Genomic DNA, 15008 nt, shown 5'->3' with positions numbered 1-15008 from the left:
TACAAAGACAAGTGTGTCTTGCCTAAAGTCAAGCATGGTGGTGGAAGTGGAATGGTCTGGGGCTACATGAGTGCTGCCGGCACTGGGGAGCTACAGTTCATTGAGGGAACAATGAATGCCAACATGTACTGTGACATACTGCAGCAGAGCATGATCCCCTGCCTTTGGAGACTGGGCTGTATTCCAACATGCACACCTCCAAGACAACCGCTGCCTTGCTAAAGAAGCTGAGGGTAAAGGTGATGGACTGGCCAAGCAGACCTAAACCACATTGAGCATCTGTGGGGCATCCTCAAACAGAAGGTGGAGGAGCGCAAGGTCCACCAGCTCTGTGATGTCGTCTTGGAGGAGTGGAAGAGGACCCCAGTGACAACCTGTGAAGCTCTGGTGAACTCCATGCCCAAGAGGGTTAATGCATTGCTGGAAATTAATGGTGGCCACACAAAATATTGACACTTTGGGCCCAATTTTAACATTTCACTTAGTGTACTCACTTTTGATAGACATTAATGGCGGTGTGTTTAGTTTTTTCGAGACTAAATTTACATTTGTTATACAAGCTGTACACTCACTACTTTACATTGTAGCAAAGTGTCATTTCTTCAGTTTTTAAGTATTTACAAAAATATGAGGGTTGTACTCACTTTTGTGAGATACTATAAATTCATCCATTTGGAGATAAAGGTGACAATGCTTTTCCAACGTTAATTTTATGAACAATTCCTTGAGTTTTAATAATGTTATCTAAATTCTGTTTTGTGCCTACAGTGCTTAGTATACATGTGTAAAATGGTATACATTCCTCCTAATGGTTGTGGGAAATATAATTTAGTCAGTCACATCCTTGGAAATTAGTTTTTCTGCAATATCATTACATTTTCTGTCTACTTTGTAGTACCTGAAATTGTGAAGAACCTGAACACTGAGAATATCACCACCACTTCTATATCTCTGAGATGGGACAAACCAAATGGAAATGCCAGCTTTTATTTCATTCAGGTCCTGGGAGAGCCAGCTTTTAATAAGAATGTAACTACAACTTCTGAGATTATTGAAGGCCTGACACCTGGAAATTATTACACCTTCCTTGTCTCTCCCTTTGTTGATACTATCCAAGGCAACAGCTCAGTAATAGCTAACTATACAAGTGAGTATCAAGCTTAATGCAGGCCACACACATAGCAACTTTTAGTAGAACTGTGCCATCAACTTCTTATAGACTAGAAGGCCTGACACCTAGAAATTACACTTTGTCTCTGCTTTTGTTAATAATGTTGACAGCGTGTAAAAAAAAAAGATTGTGGAAAAAAAAGTATTTATTTTCATTATTTTTCAAAATTTGTGACAAAATAATTATAACTTCAAAAAACTCGTCCCAGTGCTGCAACAAACATCTCATCAAGATGTGCAAAATAATGCAAATAGATATAATATTCTTTTATTTTATCACAATCTAACATTAAAGTAGTATTCCCACTGGGTAATGTAGCCAAAAACACCAGTGCTACAAATAATGAAAAATTTTGCAAAAATGTGCAAATTTAGTGACTTGATTTTCATAGTAACGCAAATAGATATAATATTCTTTTTTTTATCACAATCTAAAATTAAAGTAGTATTCCCACTGGGTATTATAGCCAAAAACAAAAGTGCTACAAATAATGCAAAATTGTGCAAAAATATGCAAATTTAGTGACTTGATTTTCATATAATAATGTCCATTACAGAACAAATTTTCGATATCTCCCTCGAGAGATAAGACACATGTAATATTACTGTTTTCAAGTCTTTATGTAATTTTATTATTCTTGTAATTTTGAAGCATAACGTCACTTCTATTTTGTAAACAATTAGATTTTTAGATGTGTGGACGCATTGTTAAGTTGTGAGCAACTGCTTCCTATTTCTTATATTAAGTGGTAGCACACAGGTATCTATACCTACAAAAAACGTGCAATGCCTCTTACTAAATACCTTGGACTGTCTACTTTTAAAAAAGAGGTCATTTGTGGGGCGATTTGTACTGTCCTGGTATTTTAGAGCCTCAAAAAATAAGAGTCCTTCAGTACAGTACATCAGAATTGATCATTATATATATATATATATATATATATATATATATATATATATATATATATATATATTGTACAGGACACCAAGGTTGGGTCCTTGATGGGTGCTATACAGCAGCAATATTTGGGTTGCGGTCCCTTTAAAGAGAGCTGTGAGAGTGTTCAGGGGCTCACCCAAAATGGGTGAGGGATTCCCGGCAAAAAAATTAATCCAGAGAGGACTGGCTCGCAGTCTTCTCTGTCTTGATAGAGTAGTTTGGGGCCCGGAATTTCAGAGGCTCTAAAGTGCTATTCGGGGGGGGAGGGGCAGAGCCTCCGCCCCTGACCACTTGGAGTCAGCATACAGGGGGTTAACACCTCCAGAGAACAGCTAAAAAAAAGGAAGTAGTGCTGGAGGTGTTGAGTAGGAGTATGGGGATTGCACCTGTGGAGATGAGGTGTGTGTCTGCTGGGAGCTGTTAAGGATACAGCTAGGACTTTTGAAGTTCTGGGGCGAAGACCCATCTGCAAACAAACTGTATGTGCTTTTTCTTTAACTTATTTTTGTGCTGAAGACAAGTGGACTTTATTTTATGCTGAAGCTAAGCGGTCTTTGTTTTATAGTTTTCCTTGAATGCCGAGTGAAGCCTTATTTTTGGTTTGTTTGTAAATAAAAGCCTTTTTTTTAAACGGTTTATGCACTTAGCGGAGCTATAATCCCCAGACTTTACTATATATATATATATATATATATATATATATATATATATATATATATATATATATATATATATATATATATATATATATACATATATAAAATAGATTTTAGACTCTAAAACTTTCACACAGAATACATAATGTACACTGATTTGGGTTTTTCTTTTACCAAAGAAATGTAGCAGACCACATTTTGGCCTAAATTTATGAAGAAAGATTATTTGCCTAATTTGCTAGATTAGTTTCTGTGTTAGGTGAAGTGAATCTCTATTAATTTCAAACATTTTATCATGGGAAAAAGGGCTACAACTTTTGCACTGATCACTGTATAAATGACACTGGCAGTGAAGGGGTTAACACCATGGGGCAATCAAGGGTTTAAGTATGTGCCTGGGAGGTGCTTTCTAACTGTGAGGAGAAGGGGTACACTGGAGCAAAAGAGAGATCGTGTTTCAGCTTAGCTGAAGTACAACATCTCTCCTTTGCTCCCTGACAGATCAGCGGTTTGCCTTGTTTACATTGGCACACCACTGATCCGTATCTCCACAGAATGATCGGTGGGTCGCAGCGGCCATTGCGGCTGCCGGACCTGCTGATTGGCTCCTCTACACCGCGTGCACAAAATCATGTATGGTTACGTTATTTTGCGCAGCCGGCCGCTCTGCTTCCATACTGCAGGGGGCGAGGTCACCGTCCTTCCACCAAGATCCTGGGGAATGCTGTCACAAGATAATAAAAAAAAAAAATTAAATAGTTGCACGCTGCAACCTAGTGGTAACTGAAAAAAAAAAATCTAAAAAAAGCTGCTGCTATTACCTGTGTTCCCACATCGATTGCAATACAATATATGAAATCTATGTAATAGTGTTGCTTATGAAACGTATTAATAAATGTGACTATACAAACATGAAAACCGTGCTTCACAACTAACTCCACTCTGTGACTTGTGCTCCCTTCACCGGGTGCAGTGAAAGCTCACCTCCTTCTTAGACCCTAACAGGATCCAACTCTCTCTGAACACAGTCCTTTAAAAGTGGTTCCAAACTGATCACCAGCAGCTCCAAAAAGACATTTAAAACAAGAATGCTTCTAATAGTGCAGTACCTAAGGTGTTAATAGGATAAACCTCACCACCCCGGGTTCAAATAATGCACTAACATTTATTTAAATATAATACAGTATAAAAACACAGTCCAGTAGATCTCACATAATGCATGTAAATCCCACCACCTTGAGATGGAGCCTAGTGGTGGGATTTACAAGCATTACTATGCTGTGAGCTTGTATTGCACCCGGTGAAGGGAGCACAAGTCACGGAGTAGTCAGTTGCGAAGCACGGTTTTCACTGAGAAGTTTTATGTGCACCTTCTATGAGAAGATTTTTATTTATTTATTTTATCTCATATGGACTCTTTATGAACTGTGTGCGTTTATTGATTGTTTGGCACTTTATTTATTGACACGGACACTTAAATACGTATTTCATGTTTGTATAGTCACATTTATTAGATTTCATTTATTGTGTCACAAGATAATGCTGCAGTACAGTCTGGGAGTATCTTCTCATGATATTTTAGGTACTCAGCATCTCCTGGGATTTTATTCCACTACAATGTTTTGGGAATTTTTAAGTACCGAAGTTTGGCGACATTCCACGAGCATGTGCAATTTTAAAGCGTAACATGTTAGGTATCTATTTACTTGGCATAACTTCATCTTTCACATTTTACAAAAAAATTGGGTTAACTATACTGTTTTTTTTTTTAAACATGAAACAGTTTAAAAAAAAAAAACGTGTTTGAAAAATTGCTGCGCAAATACAGTGCTAGATAAAAAATTGCAATGACCATCATTGTATTCCCTAGGGTCTCTGCTAAAAAAACATATATAGTGTTTGGGGGTTCTATGTAATTTTCTAGCACAAATATGATGATTTTTTTACATGTAGTAGCGAAGTGTCAGAATTGGCCTGGATGTGAAGTGGTTAAAAAATAAAAAAAAGTATACCTTAATGTAAATACATCATCAATCACGAAACCCTCCGGACCGAAAAATAGATGTCAGAAGGGGCGATGCCACAGAGTGCCATAGCCAGGTGGACCTGCCCCTTGCCTATATAAGAACTGTCAAAGCAGAGAGGAGGCAGACGGCAGGAGGCCTCCCAGAAGACATGAGCATTTTTTCTTTTAAATTTTTTAGTGTCCAGCAGGCGTCGTGATTGATGATGGATTTACATCGAGGGACACAATTTTTTTACTCATCAAAAACAGTTTCCTGTGGTTATTACATTTTTACACTTTTTTGTCACATCCCAGAGTTGTCAGGAAGAGGCCCTTGTCCCCATCAACATGGGGACAAAGTGCACCCTCCCCAATGCGAGGGCAAGCGGCCTGGTATGGTTCAGGAGGGGGGACGCTCACTTGTCCCCCCCTTTCCCGGCCTGCCAGGCTGCATGTTTGAACAAGGGTCTGGTATGAATTTTGGGGGGACCCCACGCCATTTTTGGGGTTTTCCTTAAAATCCATACTAGACCTAAGGGTCTGGTATAGATACTGGGGGGACCCCAGGCCGTTTTCTTTTACATTTTGGCATGAGGTTCCCCTTAAAATGTATACCAGACTCAAAGGGTCTGGTATGGATTTTGGGGGGACCCAATGCCATTTTTCCTTAATTCTGTAATGAGGTTCCCCTTAAAATCTATATTGAGTGTGTGTTCGGTGGGCGAACATCCCGCTAAGTGTCCAGAAAGTTTGAGTGTTAGGCGAGTACCTGAATAGGCGATTTTCAGGCCAAACTTATGCTCAGCCCAAACCTGTTCGCCCATCTTTAGTGGTGCCTGAACACTGTAACCCCTCACAGTTACTCTTGCTGGGCTCAGGAATGGGCCTTCTGTTAAAAATTTGAAAATAAATTAAAATGATATGCACCTGTCAAACAGGTGCAGAAAAATTGGGCATTGGGTGTTGGTGGTGCTTGAACACTGTAACAGCTCCAGTTACTCTTTCTGGGTGCAGGAAAAGGCCCTACTGATAAAAATGTTAATAAAAATTGAAATTACATGCACCTGTCAAACATGTGCAGAAAAACTGGGCCTTGGGTGTTGGTATTCTGCACATGTGTTGAAAAAAGTCCACACCAATGAACTTTTGAAAGTCAGCGGGGAGTCAGCAGGGCCCTACACCTGTGGAGCTCTGTGGTGTGATGCAATAGGGTGGCTTCCCTTAAGTTGGACATCCATGGAGGACATCCTGCCTCATTGGAGTAGTGCTTCCTCCTCACTTTCCTCCTCTGTTATCTCAGGCACCCAAGTACAGTCAGTGACCTTATCATCCCCTCCCTACTCGTTGTTGATGCAAACTTGGCAATATGCTGTAGCTGGGGGAACATGACAGCCAGTTTCTTGTCCATCATTGGCACCCCCTCTCTCTCTTCACTGTGGACCACCACTTTCACTGTGGACACAGTGGCCTGTGAGCGTATGCCTCTTCTTGTTGGCCTTTCAGGACATGATGGAGATTCTTTTTGTTTTTTTAAAAACTTTTTATTATAGAGTGTGGGATGGAAACATGGTGCTTGGGTGCAATATGTTTGTACTTGGTGCACTATAAGGCCTCATGCACACTGTATGTTAAAATAACGTTATAAAAACACCAGTAGCTTTGCAGTGAGTTTTTCAACTTTTTTCAATGTTTTTCCAATAGCGTTTTTTTGCGTTTTCCACATTAGTGTTTTTTAGCGTTTTTTTTGTTGAAGAAACTAATTTTTTTCTTTTTTTTTCTTCAATTGATCAAACACGCAAAAAAAACACCGGTGAGTGACGTTTTTGAGCATTTATCTGCGTTTATCAACGTTTATCAGCGTTTATCAGCGTTAGAGCGTTTTTACAGCTGAAAAACTTCTCTCAGAAACCACTAGTTTTTTTTTTTTTTTTACTGCTCAAAAACGCCACTGCCCAAAACTGCTGATAACAGCCTATGTGTACATGGACACATAGGATAACATGATGGAGAGTTTATTGACTGTAGAAAAAAACGTCTACTGCCAAAAACATCCAAAAACGTCCAGCGTGCATAAGGCCTTAACCATTTTAATATGGTTTGTTATTTTTTTGTGGGGATTTTCATAACTTTTTATTATTATATTTTAATAAAGAAAATAAGGATGCAGCAATTGTGGAGTTTTTTTACTGCTGCAAAAAAAATATAAAAATAGATAAATGTAAAAAAAATTAAGACAGTGGTGACCCAGAAGGAATAACACCAGTTTCACAGAAGGGGAAGTACTAATAATGCAGCAACAGAACCAAATGCTAAAAAAAAAAAAAAAGAAATTATCGATGAAAAAAAATTTGATCAGTGGTGGCACAGAAGTGTTGTACACACCAGCACTTCAGTAGCACCACTAAACTGTGTTATTCACAATACTATACTACACTGACTCTATTAAACTGACTGAACACACCATCCACTAACTACCCTGCCTAATCTCCAGTCTCCACACATTACACAAGGCTGCCGTGTATGCAACCTTATATAAGTATTGGGTGTGGACTTAGCCCCTGAGCCATGATTGGCCAGAAAGCACCCTGCCTTTGGCCAATCATGACTCCCACAGTACATTGTGCTGTGATTGGCCAAAGCATACAGGTCAACTGCATATTTTGGCCAATCAGCAACCAATGCACTGTGAGCGCACAGTGCATTATGAGGCGATCGTTGGCGGGCAAACAGCCCGCCAATTGTTTGTGTGTTCAGCAAACACACAAACACACGATGTTCGAGTCGAACCTACATTTGACTCGAACATCGGGCTCATCCCTATCCAAGAGAAAGCATTTCTATTGCTGTATTTGGCAAGTATGGTTTATTTAGATTATTATTATTATTATTATTATTATACAGGATTTATGTAGCGCCAACAGTTTGCGCAGTCCTAGATAAAATATCTCGCTCATTTCACTTTTTTAATGAAGTAAAAAATTTAATTTAATAGGTTCATATGAAAGATAGTAATGAATTAAACATGTTCATCCTGTTGTTAATTATGTTTATTTTTCAGAGCCTGGAGTAATAAAGAATCTGGTCCCTGATGTCAACACCTCCTCTATATCTCTAAGATGGGAGATACCAGATGGAAATGTCAGTTATTATTCTGTGCAGATTCTAGGAGAGCCAACAATAAGTATAAACGTATCTGTGACTTTGGCTAATCTTGATGGCCTGATAGCTGGAAATTATTACACAGTTGTCATCTATGTTATAGTTGAGGGTGATGCTATCCCTGGAGAAAAGTATGAAATACAAGTGTACACAAGTGAGTAATCTCTAATTAAGACAATGTGAAACCCAATGAGCAAAGTCATTTACATATGCTAACTTTCTGATGAGATTAGAGTTTAAAAAGAGACATTTATGCACTAATCTGTTAAAGCGTATCTAAACCAAATAATACAAATTTAATATATTGCAGTTTACCAGTCCTTTGATGGTGGCTGCATTCGTTTACCTTTTTTAAGCCTTTATTAATTTATTTTCACCTGGTAATCCAGCCAGTAACTCATTACATGTATCTGGACTTTTAAGGGGTTGTAAAGGTACAATTTTTTTTTCCTAAATAGCTTCCTTTACCTTAGTGCAGTCCTCCTTCACTTACCTCATCCTTCCATTTTGCTTTTAAATGTCCTTATTTCTTTTGAGAAATCCTCACTTCCTGTTCTTCTGTCTGTAACTCCACACAGTAATGCAAGGCTTTCTCCCTGGTGTGGAGTGTCGTGCTCGCCCCCTCCCTTGGACTACAGGAGAGTCAGGACGCCCACTAACACACAGCTCCTTTCTCTATCTGCAACTTAGAGAGCATCCTGACTCTCCTGTAGTCCAAGGGAGGGGGCGAGCATGACACCACACCAGGGAGAAAGCCTTGCATCACTGTGTGGAGTTACATACAGAAGAACAGAAAGTGAGGATTTCTCAGAAGAAAAAAGGACATTTAAATGCAAAATGGAAGGATGAGGTAAGTGAAAGAGGACTGCACTGAGGTAAAGGAAGCTATTTAGGACAAAAAAAATGTACATTTACAACCCCTTTAACTCCATTACATGGTGGATTGATAGGATTAGTAATTTACAGATGAAATATAGAGTTGCTTTTACTTTCTTATAAACTAACAGGAAGTAGGGATGAGCTTCGAGTACAAATCAAACTCATGTTCGACTCGAACATTGCCTGTTCCATGGGACCTGGGACATGTATCAATGCAAATAGTTTTTTTTTTAAAACTGCGTTTTTTCTTGGGAGCAGTGATTTTAATAATGCTTAAAGTGAAACATTAAAAGTGAAATATTCCTTTAAATTTCGAACCTAGGGGGTGTGTATAGTACGCATGTAAAACAGCGCTTGTTTCCCGTGCTTAGAACTGTCCCTGCACAAAGTGTAATTTCTGAAGGAAAAAAAGTAATTTAAAACCACTCGCGGCTATAATGAATTGTCAGCTCCCATTCGAGTCACATAGACTTTAACGGGTTCTAAAGTTCACACAAACTTTTGGTCTGTTCACAGGTTCTGGTGCGAACTAAATGGGGGGGGGGGGGGGTTGTTCGGCTCATCCCTAACAGGAAGTAAAAAGGACACTGCATTTCTAGCAAGATCTGTAGGTATTAACTGTACTTGCTGAAAAGGTTCTTAGCCTGAACAATGAAAACGAATGCAGCCAGCTCATCTAAGGACTAGAAAGCTGCAAAATATTTCATTTTTATTTTTTGTTTTATATTCACTTATTGCCTTATTTAATTTTCAGACAATCTTAACTTATTTTATAATCCATTAAAAATGCCACTTCTATCCTAAAGGACCTTATCCTCTCATCAATATCCAGATAAAAAAATGTTTTATGTATGTACACACACACTTTAAGATCTTTTCCAGTATGACTGAAAATAGATTGGTTCATTTTTTTTTTCTATGCTTCTTATTTTTTACATTTACCCATTGAATCAGAAAGAGGTTCTTACACATTTAGTAAACTAATGCTGCGTACACACGATCGGTCAATCCGATGAGAACGGTCTGATGGACCGTTTTCATCAGACCAAACCGATCGTGTGTAGGCCCCATCGGTTATTTATCCATAGGTTAAAAAAATTCAATCTTGTTTTAAATTTAACCGATGGATACCTAACCGATAGAAAAAAAAACGATCGTTTGTAGGCACGTCCATCGGTTAAAAATCCATGCATGCTCAGAATCAAGTCGACGCATGCTTGGAAGCATTTTTTCAGCACGTCGTTGTGTTTTACGTCCCCGCGTTCTGACACGATTGTTTTTTTAACTGATGGTGTGTAGGCACGACTGATCATCAGTCAGCTTCATCGGTTAACCGATGGAAAAATCCATTAGACCGTTTTCATCGGATGAACCGATCGTGTGTACGCGGCATTAGTCCGTGCAGAACAGTCACAGAAACAAAATGTTTACTTTAAAGCCCTCACGCACTCATGGATGCAGTGAATGCTTATCTCCCAGCATTCACCGCTTGTTCCCGCGCATGCGCAGTGTTTACGTAAACTTCTGGGTTGCCATCACAACGGGCGTCGCCGTCGAAAGGACCGACCCCGTTGTGATGGCAACCAAAACAATAGAAAAAGAAGATAACAAAGCACGTTCCGCACTGACTCTTGGGAAGCATGACACTTATCTCCCAGGGCGCCAGGGAAAGCTGTATACACGCCTACTCCCATGGGAGTGATACACAGGAAGTAACACTTTAAACATATACAATAAGGTATTTACAGCTCAAAAAAATTATTGTTGCAGCATTTGAAGATCTATGCAATGTACTAAAGGAGATAACATATAGTTGTGAATTTGGGTGGAACTCTGCTTTAAACTCTCCTGTAGTCACACCCCCTACAATTATCTAATAAACCCCAAAGATACTTTAAAGCAGAACTATACTCACCTCCACTCCAGCAATGCAGTGTCCTAGGGCTTCCTCACCGGCCGCTGACACCTTTGACTGCTCTTTTTCTGGGTTCCCAATCTTTGAGCATTTTGATTGACTGGGCCTACACAAGGACACTCCTGCACATCAGCAGGAATTCATTCATCTCGTCAGATGGTGAAATTGTACACTGAGCTACATGTCTAAAGCTCAGTGTACAGTGCAGACAGGCAGTTAAGAAGTCCTCATAAGGTAGGGTGACCAGACATCCCCGGTTTCCGGGGACAGTCCGTGGATTGAGGACACTGTCCCTGGACCAAGTCTGTCCCCGGTTTTATCCCCGGATTGGATTTGAACAGGGGCTGGGGCAATTTCAAAGACAATCAGTGCAAAATAAAAAAATTAAAAAATCTGAATTGCACACCCCCGCTCCCACAGTCCTACTAGCTTAGGGGGTGTATTTTTTCCCATTATCTGTGCCCCTTTCTGATGATCATGTGCTGGTCAGAGCAGAGGGAATATCTCTTCAGTTTCGGGCACATGCCCATTCAGCTCTGCTCACATGTTCTTCTGCCTTGGCTCAAGTCCCCACCTGCCTGCTTATCTCCTTGCCTTACCTGGTGGAGTGATCTTCCTCTGCTCCCCACCCAGTATTAGCCGGGGCCCGGAGAGTAAGACTTAGGCCTTGTACACACGAGCAGACATGTCCGATGAAAACGGTTTTAATCGGACATGTCTGCTGGGAGCTTTTGGCCTGATGTGTATACACACCATCAGACCAAAATCCCCGCAGACAGAGAACGCGGTGACGTAGAAGACACCGACGTTCTCTGACACGGAAGTTCAATGCTTCCACGCATGCGTCGAATCAATTCGACGCATGCGCGGGATTTCGGGCCGCTGGTTATACGTCATAACCAGCGGACATGTCTGATGAGTCGTACTAACCATCGGACATGTCCGACGGACATGTTTCCAGCGGACAAGTTTCTTAGCATGCTAAGAAACTTTTGTCCGCTGGAAACCTGTCCGCTAGGCCGGAAAAATGTCCGCTAGGCCCTACACACGGTCGGACATGTCCGCGGACCAGTTTCAGCGGACATGTTCGGTTGTGTGTACGGGGCCTAAGAGTGATTGTTAAGGATCGTTTTTTTTATAACAAATATATCATACTTACCTCCACTGTGCAACTCGTTTTGCACAGAGTGGCCCCGAACACCGACTTCTGGGGTCCCCTGGTGGCTCTAGTGGCACCTCCCCGCATCAGATAACCCCCCTAGGAAAAACGCTCCCGGGGGGTTACCTTTTTCCGAGTCATTCAATCGGCGTCCATAGCCGCCGACTGTATGACTCGGCCCCGGCGTCCGCGCCAATGGTTGAGCTGCTATCAATATAGCCAATCACCCCATTAAGAGAGGGACGGCGCATCCCCGCCAAGGGAAATTCGGGGCTCAGGTAAGTAAAATGGGGGGGCTAGGGGGAAGGTCACTGCAAGGTGTTTTTTCACCTTATTCACACAGTCGTACTACAGCATACACCTGTGCGAGGGCTGCGCTTATTCACACGGGAATGGAGGTGTTCTGTATATTCCGTGCAGGAAGTTCCATTCATGCCAGTTGGGAGTTAGGGACTGCATGCATACAGACACTGCTCCCAATTTTGACATTAATAAGGGTACATGGCCCCAAATGCAGGCACCTGCAACCACATGTATGTCAAATTGGGGATAGTGGCTGTGTCGTGCAGCCACTGTATCCCAATTGACACGAATGGGACTGTCGGCTTGGCGATGCGTGAAATAAGTAAAGCCCTCACGTGGTTGTACGCTGTAGTATGTCCATGTGAGTGAGGCCTAATGCAGATGAAACATTGCATGTCCTGCCTGTTCGCAAATATATATTTTTTAAATAAAGCTTCCCTTTAAGGTAATGTGAGAAATTTGACTTATATTCTTAAGCTCCAGTTTTACTTTACTTAGAAAAAATTTACAGTGGACCACATCTTACTATATATTTACTAAAATTACAAAAAAAAAAAAAAAATTGAGACAAAAATCTCATAACCTTTTTATATATACTTTTATCTTATTATCTGATAATTCAGCTATGATTAAGCATCTATATTGATGTGAAATGCGTTAGCCTGTCTGTACATTTCATCACCATGATGTAACAGATTTTGGACCTTCTACATTGTTTTGCCACGAATAAAAGGTGTTATTCGGAGTGCGGCCGTTCAGCTGTTTTCTTCAATTTTCTACACGATTGCAGAGCCTGACCCTGAAGTTGTGAGTGGGGAGGGCGGCCATTCGAAACACCAACACGCTTGGAGCGGCATCCCTAATCATATCTTATAATTCAGCTGGAAAAATATTTTCAGTTATTTCATTCTGGAATACTAAAACAGATATTTATATATTTATTTTGATGTTTTAAAGTTCAAATTCCAAACCTCAAATGCATGTATTACTTGTTTTTTAATCTAGAACCTGGTATGGTGAAAAATGTCCTAATTACCAATGCAACTACTGAATCTGTTGACTTGAGTTGGCTTCCACCAGACGGTAATTACAGCTACTATATAATAGAGGTGCCTGAAGGTATATTCCCAAACACGACAACCTCACAGTCCATTTCCATACAAGGACTGACACCAGGAAAGCGATACAATGTCCAAATAATAGCAGTCACTGGGCCAGATGTGCAAGGAGAAGCCAACATTACAGCCACTTATACAAGTGAGTACAGATAACTAAATGAACAACTGCATAGCAGTAACAATCATTATGGACCAACTTAGATATCAGTAGATTTAACAATTCATGCAGGGAAACCTTAATTCAGCATAAATATATTATGTATGTTATCTGTGTAACGTTGTATATATTTTTTTTATCTAATTCGATTTCTGTAGACATCAATGTCGAAAGACAGTGGGCCAGATCCACAAAGAGCCGCCGTAACTCAAATATTCTGATTTAAGTTACACTGCCGCAAAATTTCTACCTAAGTGCCCGATCCACAAAGCACTTACCTAGAAATTTTCGGCTGTGTAACTTAAATCCGTCCGGCGCAAGGCGTTCCTATTTTCATGGGGTGAGTCCCATTTAAATTAGGCGCGCTCCCGCACCGGACGTACTGCGCATGCTCATGACGTCATTTTCCCGATGTGCATAGCGCGGTTTTGCGTTACGTCGAGTTTTGAGAATCGCGGCGGGTAAAAAAAGTTGCGTCGGGAAAAAAAAAAGATACGGCGAAAAAAAAATAAAAAAATAATAGCGTCGCGGGTAAGAAGGGTCTACTTTTACAAGGTGTAAACAGTTTACACTTTGTAAAAGCAGCCCTAATTTTACGATTGCCACGTAAGTATTTACGGAGATTTCACAAAGCGAAACTGCTTTGTGGATCTCCGTAAGTGCTCATTTGCATACGCGAAGCGGCATTTCGACTCAAAATGCCACCAGCGGCGGATGCGGTACTGCATCCTAAGATCCGGCAGTGTAAGTCCCTTACACATGTCGGACTTTCTGCCTATCTTTTGGAAACTGATTCTGTGGATCAGTTCCAAAGATAGAAACAGGGATACGACGGTGTATCAGTAGATACGCCGGCGTATCCCTTTTGAGGATCTGGCCCAGTATGTATGTATGATTCACACTAGTGCGATTTCTTCTGTGTCTACTGTTGCTCTGAATGCACAACAATCGATCAGATGGTTATCTATGGTGCCCATTCACATCAATGAAAAATGGTGCAGTGCAAATGTGAATTTATAGTGCAGTTGCCCCATAGATTTAAATGTGAGTGCATGAAAAGCACATGAAGAAAACATGTACATGTCATTTTGGCGCATTTTTGGCAGAGTTTTGTGACTAACAACCAGTATTTTCCTCCTTCAAAAAATACATAAAGCATGAAAATGCATCAAAAATGCACTACAAAATGCACGATCATGCAGCAGCATGGTGTAAACCTAGGCTTAAATAAAAGTAATAGCAATAAATAATTAAATTTATTAGCATTTCATGCCTGGTCTGATGTATCCTTCTATACTGTGTTATTGCAAAAAAAAAAAAAGATTGGTACATATAGAACATTCAAAGAACTGTGAAAATCAATATAGACGAATACTGTATACATAGATAGCTAGACCCTACAAAACTCACATTTCATTTTTAGGTGATACTCAAGGATAAAACCAAGCTTAAGTGCTTTATTTTTATCTCTCATGGCTGCTGTTAGTAAGTTGTCTGAACTTTCTGTAGCAGTCCTTCACTCCCGGTTTTATCTATGTAGATAGTAG

General features: G+C 40.3%; 1 protein-coding gene across 1 annotated transcript in view; it reads left to right on the top strand.

The window, feature by feature from the left end:
* The window catches only part of LOC120936887 (titin-like), a 345246-nt gene that overhangs the window by 58868 nt on the left and 271370 nt on the right, over positions 1–15008 (top strand). The window contains exons 32-34 of the mRNA XM_040349653.1: positions 896–1147; positions 7830–8084; positions 13192–13443. Coding sequence (XP_040205587.1) covers positions 896–1147; positions 7830–8084; positions 13192–13443 — 759 coding nt within the window. The remainder of the gene's footprint in view (positions 1–895; positions 1148–7829; positions 8085–13191; positions 13444–15008) is intronic.

This window comes from Rana temporaria, chromosome 4 (assembly GCF_905171775.1).
Source record: "Rana temporaria chromosome 4, aRanTem1.1, whole genome shotgun sequence".
NCBI classification, from domain to species: domain Eukaryota; kingdom Metazoa; phylum Chordata; class Amphibia; order Anura; family Ranidae; genus Rana; species Rana temporaria.
The sequence above is the reverse complement of the archived record's forward strand: the minus strand, read 5'-3'. Positions and strand labels throughout refer to the sequence as shown.